Below are 13125 nucleotides of genomic sequence, written 5' to 3' on the forward strand. Positions count from 1 at the left end.
TATCCTTTGTTCGATTTCAAAAGCTATATAAGTAAGAGTGCCGATAAACGTGCACTAAGCTTAACATAATTTTGAAAGCATTAAGGTCCTGAAATCCGGTCCCTTTACGTCAGCGTGTGCTCCAAACAATCATGATACATGAATGTTGTATGCAGCGTGTGTTATTCCATGACCATTTCAGAAAAACCCACAAATTACTCGCAAAAGAAAAGAATTCTCTTAGAAAATTTTCTCTAATTATTTTTCTAGATTTAAATCATCCAAATAGCTGACTTAATTATTAATCTAGATTGCAACAATCATAATAATTATCATTTATAAGGATAATTTGAAATCAAAATAATTTCCATAACGATTATTTGTCTTGATGTTAATTATCCAAAATTAATTAATTCAATTATTAATCTAGATTTTTAATAAAAATCATAATAATTATTAATTAATTTCTTAGGATAATTTAAAATCAAAATAATCCCATAATAACTATCATACTAGTCGCTGAAGACATAATAGCTATTATGCTCATGCAATCATACAAGTTATGCAACAATATGGCACCACTTATTCTATATGGCATGTTATCGCAATAAAGCATGTTATCAATCATATAATTTATACCAATCAATAAAAGAATTAAATAATAAATCATAATTACTTTAATCCATGGCCTTCCTATTTTAAAGAAAATTAAATTAAATTAAATTAAATAATACAACTTTGGAATCCGACTTTCGCCTAGCCCATAGTATCTGTCTCAAGCCCCTTTAGGGTTTCCATGGGCCCAAAAGCCCAAAGACCCAATCCTTTGGCGAGAAACCCTAGGACGCGAAAGAGGAACCCTAGCCGTCAGGTCTGCCGCGCCGTCACCCGAACTCAACTCAGGCCGAAACTCCAGGGGAAGGACCGCCAGATAGAGACGAGTGCACCGCCGCCGGAACCACCCAAAAAGGTGGCCGGACGCTCCCTCACTCTCCCATTCTTTGCCGGAGAGTGGCGGCCACTCGCCGCCACTTGTGGAGGCGCGTGGAGGAGCATGGAGGCTCCTATGGCGGCGATCCACCCACCTTTGCGTTAGTCTTTCTGTCCTCTTTCCAACCATATATATATCGCCCCATTCCGAGATCGGTAAGTTCTCGAAAAGTCTCCGACAGTGCTGACTGCGCATCTTCCTCGCGATTTCTCGATCTTGAACTTTTACAAAATATTGAAAAAATACACAGAAATTCTAAAAATAAACAAAAACAGCAAGGAGTAAACCTAATCATATGGGATTAGACTCCTTGTTACAAATCGAGAAATACACGAGAGACCCTAACCATGGATTAAAGCATTTTTACCGATTAAAATTTAAACTTTTATGAAAATGAATTATAAAATACACATGCTAGATTCATACTATAATCCTAGAACCCTAGATGCCACATTTCAAGAAGCAAAACTAATTACATGAATAGTGAAACTAGATTCACATACCAATGTACAGCCAAGGCTCTGATACCAATTGTAGAAAATCTTAGATTTATGCGGAAGCGGTTTAGGACCTAGTACATTGGTATGCTTACCGAATCATCCTTGTTTCACAATTACCTCTCGGTGCGCAGGTCTCGTGTAGAATCTTCCCTTGTAGGATTCCTCTTCACGACCAGCTCACCTCAGCGCCGCAGCACGAACAACCTCCTTGAAGCTGGACTGTGGTAGATCTTCCAAACTATCTCTCGAGGAGGAAGGGGAAGTGTGTGGGCACTGATTAGATTCTGAGCTTGCCTCTTTCTCACAAAAAGGACCTTGGAGGCTGATGACTTAAGAGGTACTATTTATATGGGTTCCAAGAAACCCTAACTCATTGGGCTCTAGGTTCCTTGGGCTCTTCTCATACTAATAACCCATTTGGGCTTTAGTAAAAGAGTAAACCCAACAATAACATCCCAGAATCCAAGTCTACGAAAAAATAAGATTTCAAGTCATCATCTTTCGAAAATAATAAATACATAATACCTTGGATCGGTTTTCACCAACCTAGGGGTGTTCGCGGTCTGGAATGGATTGATTTTGAAACAAAAAATCATCTGATCCAATCCCTTTAGTTTGATTATTTAATCATCCATTCAATTTGAATTTTATTTTAAATCTGATCCAATCCAATTTTATTCTGTTTTGATTGAATCGATTTTTGATTGTTTGAAGACTCTAAAATTTCAGTCACACAAATCACTATAAACCACCGGAAAATTCAAGTCCCCAAAGTAAATAAGTCTTAAAACTCATAAAGAGTTATAATAGATTAATAGACAATAAAAACTAAAATAAGATAGTTTGCTATCAATAATATTCAAGATTCCAATTCTACAAAACAACAAGATTTCAAGTGACCATCATTTAAAAATAATAAATATGTAATACATTGGATCAGTTTGGATTGAATCAGTTTTGAACAATCAAACCGAAAACTAATCTAATCCAATAAAAATATGCACTTTTTTTTTTTTTGGTTTTTCGATTTTTTATTTTTGGTTATCGATTTTTCGGTTCGGTCACCGCGGTTTGAATCGGTTTGGATCTGCCGATGAACACCTCTACACCAACCAAATCTGTTATGGACCCATACAATGGGCCCATTAAGTAACAAGCCCAACAAGGGGCAATCCAAAGAGCTGATGAGTCAGCACAACTATCTACTTGATGTGCCAGCATAGCAACCCACTTGATGTGTCAGCATAGCTATCTACTATCTACAGGTAACCTCTATAAATACCAGGGCAAACCCTAAAAGGTACACACATTCTCTCTCTCTAATGGTTATGCTGTCACTGTGCACACACACACCCTATTGGCTAAACGCCCTCATTGTATCTTGTGCACAGTGATCTTCCTGACTCAAGGGTATCTCTCTCATAGATACCTTGGAGAGGATATCAGATCCGATACCAACGTACTAGCCTAACTGGGCTAGACATCTCTGTCCCAAGGACAGAACAAAATCCAAAACCGATTCAATCTAATTAAAATATATGGGTTTTTTTTTGGATTTTCGGTTAATTCGATTATCGATTTTTCGGTTCGGTCACTATGGTTTGAATCGGTTGATGAAAACCTCTACTTCATATGAAAACGATTGATCAAATCAACACCAGTTGGGTTGGACATAACCACACACGGTTGAAGGTAGATAATGTTGATGAAGAAATCTAAAGATATTATGTTGTTTGTCGGGATGCTGGTGGTCTTGGCGAGATGGTGGGTAGTGTGTTGCGTGATGTATGAGCAGTATTTTAGCCTCTTTGGGTTTAGAGAGACAGGGGTACCTACAATGACATTCTGACGCTCAAGTCAATTTTTGTATGCAAGGAGATTCAAATATTAAAAGCGAGATCATATTTGCTCCAATGACCTTTATATTTGTAGTGCCTTAGTCGTGTTTACTACCGTCCTTTATGAGACGGTTTTCTTATTGATTGGTGGAGAGGGGTGGCCTCTCTCAGACTATTCCGTAATGGTAAGTCTATGTTCAGAGTAGTTTTGGTAGTCATATCAGCAAGTAAGAGCTGCCCTCCTTTCACTAGTCTCTCTCTGATGGTGGCCAAATTGGCTGAACTACTGGTCCTAGTAATGATGATTCCTTACAAGTTAATTACATAGACGAGATACAATACCCTTTACAGGTTATTTCGCTAGAGTGAATTGGGCTTTATCGGGCCTCTAACCAATGTATAATACAGTGTTTAAAAATCTGGCCCGACCATCAACTCAGCCAAGGTCAGGGGTTATGGGGTCACGGGTTCAACCGATGGGTCACGGGGTTACTTCGCTGACCCAAATTTATACATTAAAAAAATATAAAGATATACTCTATATGAAAAATTCAAACCACCAATCATTAAAGATTCAAAATATACTTAACATAATTCAATCAATTATATCCACAAGTCAATATTCATAAGCTAATCAAAGTATAAAACACATATTCCAATAAAGTTAATGAAAATTTATATCATCAAACTTATGCCCTTTTTGTCCTTCTCATGCACCTACAACAGTATGTATAAAGAAATCCTTTACCCAATAGAGAATAGCGAAGGAGAGGTGGCAACATGACAAATTAACGGTGGAGAGAGAAGAACCAGCATGGTGGAGGAGATCACCAGAACAAGGAGACTGAGTCTGGGAGAGAAGTTTGGAAGAAAAGAAAAATAACGATTCAGATTTCAGATCTAGTTCTCTAAGCAGCAACAAATTTTTGTTTTGTTTATTTTTTTTACACATCAAACGACGTCTTTTCTTGTATAATTTTTTTTTTTTAGAAAATGTAGTGACCTCTCTGACCCGGGAGTCACGGATTCAACCGAGGAGTATTGGGATTAAAGGGGTCAACGTACAAGTAGGGTCTAACTACTAATCCAAATTCTCAGAGAGGGAGTCAATGACCTAATAAGTCAACCCTAGGGTGGGGCGAAGTTTTAAAATATTATTAATAGGTCCTCATCAACTTTAGAATTTATTTTTGACTGTCAATTTACTTCGTGCAATTTACCTTTTATTGTCATCTGTGCAATTTACCATTCTTTATCATTTATTTGTTGCCATTTTTGCTTTCGTTTGCTATTTTCTTATTTCACATTTCAAGCAATTAAGGTCTTATTTGATTGTGTTTATTTTTTTAAAAAAATAATAGTTAACAAAATAGGTATTTTCTGTGTTATTTTTTTATTTTAAAAGTAAAAAGTAAAAAGTAAAAAAAAAAAACAAAAAACAAATGAGATATGTTCTCTAAATTTGATTCTAAGAACTAAAAAGTAATTATAATTTTTAAAACTATTTTTATAAAATAGTCCTTAACAAATAATTTTTTTTTTTCTGAAAATAAAAAAATTATTTTTGAAAACAGAATTCAAACATGATTACTCTATGCTTACTTTGCCATAAAATCTGATTTCAGCATAAACTTTTTTATTATTTCTAGCATTTGAACTTCAATTTACATTTCTGTTAATTTTTCATTAACACTGAACCATTTGATTTGAACACATGGTCAAGTTACATTAGGATTTCTAAAGGAAGAAAATTTCTTACCATATTGATAACCGGAATCATATTTGTCAATCAATAAAAATTTGTATAGACAATATCAAATCAAGAACTCCCAATCCATATCAGTTCTCACTTCTCAGTGGTAAGACTCGTGCCATGACTGATCAATAGAAAAAAGATGTCAAAAACTGAATTTGAATTACTGAAAAAAAAGCGCACTCATCCTGACAACGGAATTTAATCTCTGCACAAACAATTCTGGTTGCATGATACAAAACTATTTTTGCACCAGTGCTACTCAAGCCTATGACTCTTGATCAAGATTTCAGGGAATCAAAATACTGGTAAGCGGCAAAATAGGTCTGTCCTACAGTTAGAACCAACAATATGAATGCAGCCAGAGCAGAGATAAAGGACCATGGCGTATCAAAGTATGTGTACTTGAAGCTAGCCCACTGCACATGCCAACTACTGTGGTAATATTGGTGAACCTGGTTGAACAACTCAGACAAATAACTCGTATCCAAATCAACTGCGACATCTTTTCCTGCGTTGTTGATGAATTGGGCAACTTCCCCCTCTTTCCCAAAGTGGTTCTCAATTATGTTTCGGTCACATAGGTACTCAACATCCCTATATGTGTTTATGAGACAGTCCAATAGGGTCACGTAGGTTGTGAACTGCATAGAACAACCGCTGTAGCATTGCTCAAATGCAACGCAGTTGAGCAAGAAAGAGCTCATAAAATCGTCCACTGTGATGGTTGGCATTTCTATCACGCCGTGCCTGAACGTCAAGTGCAAGAAGCTCTCGCTGTCCTTGGCCGGAGTGATCTTAATCCCAGCGCGGCGAAGCTTAGAGACACAGTGGATCACGTGTGTTGGTGTGATGACCCTTTTGGGCTCTGTTTCTTGATCGCTTGGAATAAAGCTTGAACGAACCAAGTCAAGCAAATGCTTCCCTTTCATGTCACTCTGCTTGGCTATGACTTCGTCTGGCCTTAGCATCGAGTTGTTGAAGAATTCCAAGGCAAGAGTTGACAAAGTCGGCGTTGACTTTTCTGATGGAAGTTTTGACAGTTCAAATAAGCGCTGGAGAATGAAGAAAGGGATCTGATTTTCAAGCTTGAGAAAATCTCTGTAAAAGAATGGTAATATCCAGGACATGGTGACAAGTGGATCATCGACTTCGAAGGGTACCAATTTGGAAACTTTTCGAAACAACTCAACGATGAAACACCCATCAAGGACCATCATCTCAATGAATTCGTGAGAGTCAAGCTGGATGGTTTCGGAGTAACACTCTCTGGCTTCCGATTCTAACATGGCAATGGCTTTCAACAAGTCCTCCAAGCCCAACCCTTTGGTCTGTGTTGTTCTAGAGAGAAGGGAACCAAGATAACGCCACTTATGCTCCTCAATCATGTTGAGACGAGGTTGACCACGGTGGTAAGGCCCTATGGATACAATACGAGGTTGGTAGGCTTTTCCATTGACCTCAATTAGGCTCTGTGGCACCCTGAAGATGCAACAAGATCTCTTGCCAGCAACTTTGCTTAGCAATTTTGGGTTCTCGGAAATCTTGAGCTGCATGGAAGCCAACCTCTCGCTGTCTACCTTCCAGATATCTATTACATGGTGATTGTCTTCTTCCTCTCTGCTATTGCTTCCCATCTTAAAACTTGTTTATTTCTCGAATTCTGTGGACTTTAGAGAGGGTGGTTGTGTTCGTGTATGTGGTGCCTCTTGCTGATTAGAGGATAGGGAAAAGAATTAGGAGAGGCAGGGTGTATTAATTGAATAGATGGGAGAGGTGCCTTCTTCTCCCTTCCAACGTCTCTGACTTCAGCGTACATTTAGATATTTTTCTCAATGGAAAATGACTAATTTGTAACACAATTTTCCCTCCATTTTTATGTGGCCAAGGCCAATGATATATAAATTAGTTATACAATATTCATTAAAAGGGAAAAGGATTTGTGGTTTTAAAGACATAACTTTGTATCATTTTAGGCAAAATAATATAAAATTATATAGTTTAAAATGTTAAAAGTTTTTCCATTCATTAAATCTTAAGGTATAAAGAATATGAAAATTTTAGTGCGCAAACAGTATCTATCAACTAAGGGACAAACCACGTTAATAAACTTAACACCTCTTCATAACCACCTGCACCTGGCAATGTGGCATCCGTCAATTTAGTCATATCTTCGTCCAGAGTAGTCGGCATGTTTGAAATTTCAACTTCTTCGGTCCTACGGCTACGGGCAATTAGTTTATGTGTCAAAAGAGGATAAGAAAAAAAATTGGTCTTTCCCTGTGTGATGGTGCGAGGCCTTCATGGAAAAATTGGCTGCGCCGTTTGCTTGGACTTACAACCCCTAAAATGATTCAAGATCGGGTTACACTCTGCTCATGAGATCTAGTCCCATGGCCATGGTGGGTGAGGGACGACGGAGAGGACATTCAATTGGCGATTAAAGTTGCATACCCACATTTTTTTTCTAGGTACCTCACAATTTTACTTTATTTTTTGCACAGTCTAAATATATCATCAATAATTTATCAAGCTTTTACCCACTGACCAAATAGTCGGTTAATTGATTATTGTCATTGACGTAATTGTAAGGCAAATCAACAGCTATTTTTCTAGGACCATCAAGGGTCTTTAACTTGGTAGGTGCAAGGAAGGCGCTGCCATTATGCTTGTCCTTATTCGTACTGGTCAATTAATCAGCAGGACATTCATAATATTTCAATGGGCTTCTATTAGTTCAAGCCGTGGACCCAAAGCAGAATGGTCCATGTTGAATTGTTTTTTTACCCTTAATTGTACTGGGTAGCCCAAAAAGTGTATCTCATGAGGGAAGAATGTATTCAAATTTGGCTGTGTGTTGTAATTGGGTAATCATATCATATCGACTTTTCTTAATGAGTGCTAATCATACTAACAATTTTTTTTATATATTCATTAACTATACTATTAATTCGGTTTAAATTTTACCGAACTCATACAGGGGGTTCTTGCAGGACTATTTTTTTTTCATTCCCAATGCTTGAATCCAGACTCGGTTAAAAGGAACAAATTTCTTATCAATTGAGAGCCTATTTGGATCCTCTTATTTTTAAGCTAGAAGCTACTTATAAGCTAAAGCTAAAAAAAGAGCTTAAAAAAAAGAAGCTAACAGCTGTTTAGAAATTACATTAAAGTTTTAGCTTAAAAATTACTTAAAAGCACATATTTCAAGAAAATTATCTCTCTCTATCTTTTATCACTCTTCATTTAAAAAAAGAACACACAATTCAAGAAAAATATATAAGAACTTAAAAAAAACTCCTCCTAGGAGCTTAGGAGGAGCTTTTAGTTTTCAGCTTTTTCCTTCATTATAAAAAAAAAGAACTTTTCATTATAAGAACTTTTCTCAAAACCTGTTTGGCCTAACTTATGCTTATAAGTAGCTTCTAACTTAAAAAAGAGAGGATCCAAACAGGCACTGAATCAATATTGATTCGTTTAATATTTTTTTCTTTTTAAGGATATTACATCTATTTTTCTATATTATTATTTTCAAGAGGTAACGGCGTAAAATTGCTATATAAAATAGAAAACCTATGTGTAATTTTTTAATTAAAAATAAATGTTAGTGTAACAAATCATGCAATAAACAAGGGAAGTATGTATAATTACGGTTAATATATTCACCCTTTTTTAATTTGTTTGTAACTATTTACATTATATCATTCTTGATCGATATTGGCCCAATTCTATATAACTAGCGTTCCCAGAAGAAAAATTGGTCCAGGAGAACGAATTCAAGGGTGGCAAACGATAGTGATGGATCACTGCTAGCTAAAAAGCATAATCAGGGAAGCTACCTAGAGTGATTAACAGAAATTGGAAAAGGAAAAAGGGAAACCCGGAATCCAAGATGCGAATTTGACAAGTAGTTTTCCATTAAATATTAAAAGGGCCTTGGAAAAGAAAAGAACATGAGATTAGACCGATTAGTCGTTGTCAAATTGCTCCTTCCTTTACAAGGTCCTCAAGCTATATGATTCTCTCTGCCGACAGCTGCAATTCCTCCTTTTAACCCCACTGGCCCTAACTCTCATAGTATGAGAAACATACATTGAATAAACTACCAGATTGGTATTCTTCTAAACATAAATACTTCTTCAGTAAGAGAAGTCTAGCATATCCTAATATTGATAGTGAAAAGAAAAGAAAAAATGTGGTCGTTTATCATCTAATAACATGGTTGTGAATATTAGAAGAGACTAAACATTGGATGCTTTGATTTTATATTTGCTTCCCCTTCCCCTTCCCCATCCCCACTTCATTACGACACTAAAATTTAGAAGATATCATTGTAAGAATGGGACCAAGAAGTTAAAAAATTATAGTATTTAATCAAGAAAGGTGACTTTTACAGCATCCCCACAGCCAGCTACAAAGACGAGTCATGTACATACCCAGATTATCTTCTTGGGTTACCTTTTTTTTTCTTTCTAACTAGCCTATCCCAATACGTTGCAAGTCAGACTGTACTCTTTTAAAGAAAAAGAAAAAAGATAACCATTCATACTATGTTCCTCAGCTGCTTCAAAATTTACCCACATTAACAACATACTAGTTCCTCTGAAAATTCCTCCACCAGAACGCCAAAAATAGCAACCTCAAGCTCCCCAGCCATCTTTGTCATCTGCTCTACATTTTTCTTCCACTCACCATCCTCTCTTGAAAAGTCCTCTTCTACCATCATATCAATTGTGTTAGACTCCACTTCTTTCCACAATTCCAGCCTCTTACATATCCGTCTTATCACCAAGTCCCTATCTTCTAAGGACTTTAGTTCTCTCTCTTCTTCAACAATGAGATCAGACACCAAATTTTTTAACTCTTCCGGGATATGCTGTCTGTCGTGGACCCTTGCCTGACAGAGAGATTCGAAAACTAGTTCTTTTATAAAGTCATTTTCTTTATATGATGCTTCGCTATCCTCATCCTCTTCCATAAATGTTTCATCTTCATCCTCGTTCTCTTCTTGATCCAGCATTCTTTTCTCAAGTTCTACTGGATCTAACTCTGCTAGTTTCTCAAATCTACGAAGCTTGTACAATAGCTGCTGCTTAGCTCCTGTAAAATTAATACAGAATAAAATAAAATAAAAACCAATAATACATTTCTTGTTTTGATGAGTTTAATAATTGTTACTCAAACACTGCAAATATCACAGCGTTTTAAAGACAATAAGTACAAGATGAATGAAACGTCACAGAAGCTATTAGTGGCATATCTTAAATTGATCGTGTAGTAGTTGTACCAAGTGTAAAATTATGTATATATGTGAAAGTGTGGGACTAGCATTGTTGGTAATGAAGCTTTCTCAACAACTAAAAAGTACCACAATTTTTTTTATTAAACTTGATACGAGTTTGATTGCTCACATGTTATCCAACATAATAAATGGAAGGGTCCCAATTAAGACAGATCTCCTAACACACACACACACACACACACAGAAAAATAATTGTGGGTCACGTTCAAATTTATAACAAAATGAGCTATATCTAGTGCTAAACGAAGAGTAGGCCAAGTCCACATTCAATGGGAAATGCAATTGGGATGTTGAGCAACTGTAATCTTTAGATGGAACCCACACAGATAGCACGGTTTAATATCGGCACAATCACATCAGCAATTAGCCCCTCTTACTGTGAATTGTAACAGACAAGCAAATTTGAAGAAGCGTGTACGACGCTGCGTTAATAGAAAACGACCATACAACAAACAAAGAATGGTACAAAAATAAATAAATAAATAAAATTGTGACATACTCTGTACAATGGCATAGCTGCACTCCAAATCAAAACCATTCTCCTCACCGTCGTTTCCATGCACTTCGACATCGTCCTCGAAGGGTGGGTCTAAAACAGACACTGGACTGCACTGTTCCTTCTCTTCTTCCCCTGACTCGAATTTGTTGACACTCTCAGCTCCATTACTTTCTTTGTCCTATTAAAATCCACAAAACGTTCATTGCAATATGGAGTTAGACTTAACAACGTGATCATAATTGGTTTTGTTTTTGACACCTTTTTTTGCTTGGGGATTTTGTTACGGGACCCTCTCAGTAATTCAAACAAAAATACAAATGAAAAACTAATTTCTAGTGAATCCAATGTGGGGATCTAAGGACTGCAAACAAGAGAACAGACAAAAGCATAATTTGTCATCTTTTAAGAAATTAATTTACCAAACAATCCACTAGAATTGATAAAAAACAAGAGTAAGAGAGAGAAGATTTGCATGGCAGAAACACGATCGAAAAGTACAATTATGGAAATTCGGGTAAACAAAAACCATGAAATTGACATATGTGATCCTCACAGACTTAAAACAATTTTCGGAAAGATAGGGTGCTATATGCTTAAAAAATTTCACGGGTCACGCTCTGATAATAAAAAAACTAAATCAACATTCCAGCCAAATTTGCAGACCCAGATCCTATCTCCTACAAATTTAAAAGAAAAAGACCATCGAACGAACAGGTTAACTCGCGAGTTGACTCAGTGTATCCCCAGTTCATTATCATCTTGAGGACCGAGTTTTTTTTCTTTTCTTCTTCTTCTTCATAAACTCAGTCCATGGAGTGAGTTGAACCGGGTTGAAAATTGAAAACATAATTAACAGCTGAAATTCGGAGATTAAAATAAAAATAAAAATAAATTTTTTTAACGAAAATGACAAACCTCTGTTCTGTGACGACTTGGCGACGGTAGCTCCGGCGTCTTGCGGCCGTCGGAGGAAGGACTCGTTTGAAGAACAAAACGAAAAGGGCTTTCGCAGAAGGCATGGTGGCAGCAAGAACAATTTTTGTGATTAATTACAAAGTGATTCCCTTCAGCAGAGTGGCTACTACTCGAGGTTTCCATGTCCAGAGATTTATCTTCGTTGCTCTCCGACCACACAGCACTGCTAGGCCTTCCATTGTAAGTACATGGAAACCCCACCTCACACGCATTTGCATTTGCATTGACCATGCTGTTGACTTTCTGAGAAGTCATCTTTTCTTGCTCTTTGTCATTGGAGAGTTTTCTACGCCCAAGAGACGAATCCCACTTTAAGATATCCTTCACAGAAACCTTCACGCCACCATCCTCTATTTCCCTTCTTCGGTTCTGGTTTCTTTGCGTTAGTCTCTTGAATAAGGACCCGAATAGCCCAAATCCTTTGGTTTTGGTTTTGGAACTGGTTGATGACTGTTTATGGATCCTAAGTGCGGCTTCGAGGAGAAGAGTTGCTGTTCGAGATGGGATATGAAGGAAAATGGCGTTGGGTGACTTGCAGGGGCTTTTTGCTGGTGATGTGAATTCCAATAGTGGAGACTTTCTGAGGTCTGGGGTTTCTGGGAAGGAGAAAAGGCAAGCGTTTTTGCAGAGATTCATTGAAAAGTTTGAGTTTTGATTGATTGGTTTTCGTTTCATCGCTTGCAAACTTGTCTTTGGGGAAGGATTTTTCTTCATTTGGCTACGCCTATCAGAAATGTACTTGTTTAAAAGGAATGGTTCTTGATCCTCCTTCAGTAGCTCGTGTAAGTGCTTCTGAGCCATCATCACGAGTATAAAACCAAAAAAGAAAGAAAAAATGTTATGATGAAGAACCAAACAAACTAGAGTGTTCGATATGTCTCAGGTTGAAGAGGTTTCAACTCTGTTCAAGTGTGAGACTTTGGATTCTAAGAAATAGAGAGAGAGGAGAAGGAATAAGGAGACTTCCTGATTCAAATCTAGATGGGTTAAAATACCGAGGCAAGAGAGTGAACTGGTATGGTTATAAACAAATTATTGTTAAATAATGAGAAACAAAATAAAATAAAAAATCGAAATAAAATTTGGCTGCAAATTGTAGGTGTATTGTGTCCTAGTCTGAGACTCTCACAGTAGGACTATAGGACACGTCCCAACCACAACGTACACAATACACTCAACACGTACAATAGTAACAATATACTAATACTGGTGGATCGTATGCACAATGCGAATATTATATTTATAACAGTCTTCTTTGTTTTTGTTACAGCTGTGGTTACTTATTATT

The 13125-nt window shown here is 36.8% G+C and overlaps 2 protein-coding genes across 2 annotated transcripts; both read right to left on the reverse strand.

Annotated features, from left to right (window-relative positions):
* Positions 1 to 5068: 5068 nt before the first annotated feature.
* LOC133286819 (UPF0481 protein At3g47200) lies at positions 5069 to 6823 on the reverse strand. The gene has a single exon (XM_061484292.1). It carries the CDS (start codon positions 6696 to 6698, stop codon positions 5343 to 5345), a length of 1356 nt encoding a protein of 451 aa, XP_061340276.1. The 5' UTR covers positions 6699 to 6823; the 3' UTR covers positions 5069 to 5342.
* A 2641-nt stretch (positions 6824 to 9464) lies between these two features.
* On the reverse strand, positions 9465 to 12844 carry LOC133286827 (uncharacterized). Its single transcript, XM_061484315.1, has 3 exons — positions 11778 to 12844; positions 10863 to 11040; positions 9465 to 10161 (listed from the first exon to the last, which is right to left on the reverse strand). The coding sequence occupies exons 1-3, from the start codon at positions 12639 to 12641 to the stop codon at positions 9644 to 9646; spliced, it is 1560 nt and encodes a 519-aa protein (XP_061340299.1). The 5' UTR covers positions 12642 to 12844; the 3' UTR covers positions 9465 to 9643.
* Between the last annotated feature and the right edge of the window lie 281 nt (positions 12845 to 13125).

The sequence above is a fragment of the Gastrolobium bilobum genome, unplaced genomic scaffold (assembly GCF_033153095.1).
Source record: "Gastrolobium bilobum isolate Gb01-03AN ecotype WA unplaced genomic scaffold, APGP_CSIRO_Gbil_v1 utg8265, whole genome shotgun sequence".
NCBI lineage: Eukaryota > Viridiplantae > Streptophyta > Magnoliopsida > Fabales > Fabaceae > Gastrolobium > Gastrolobium bilobum.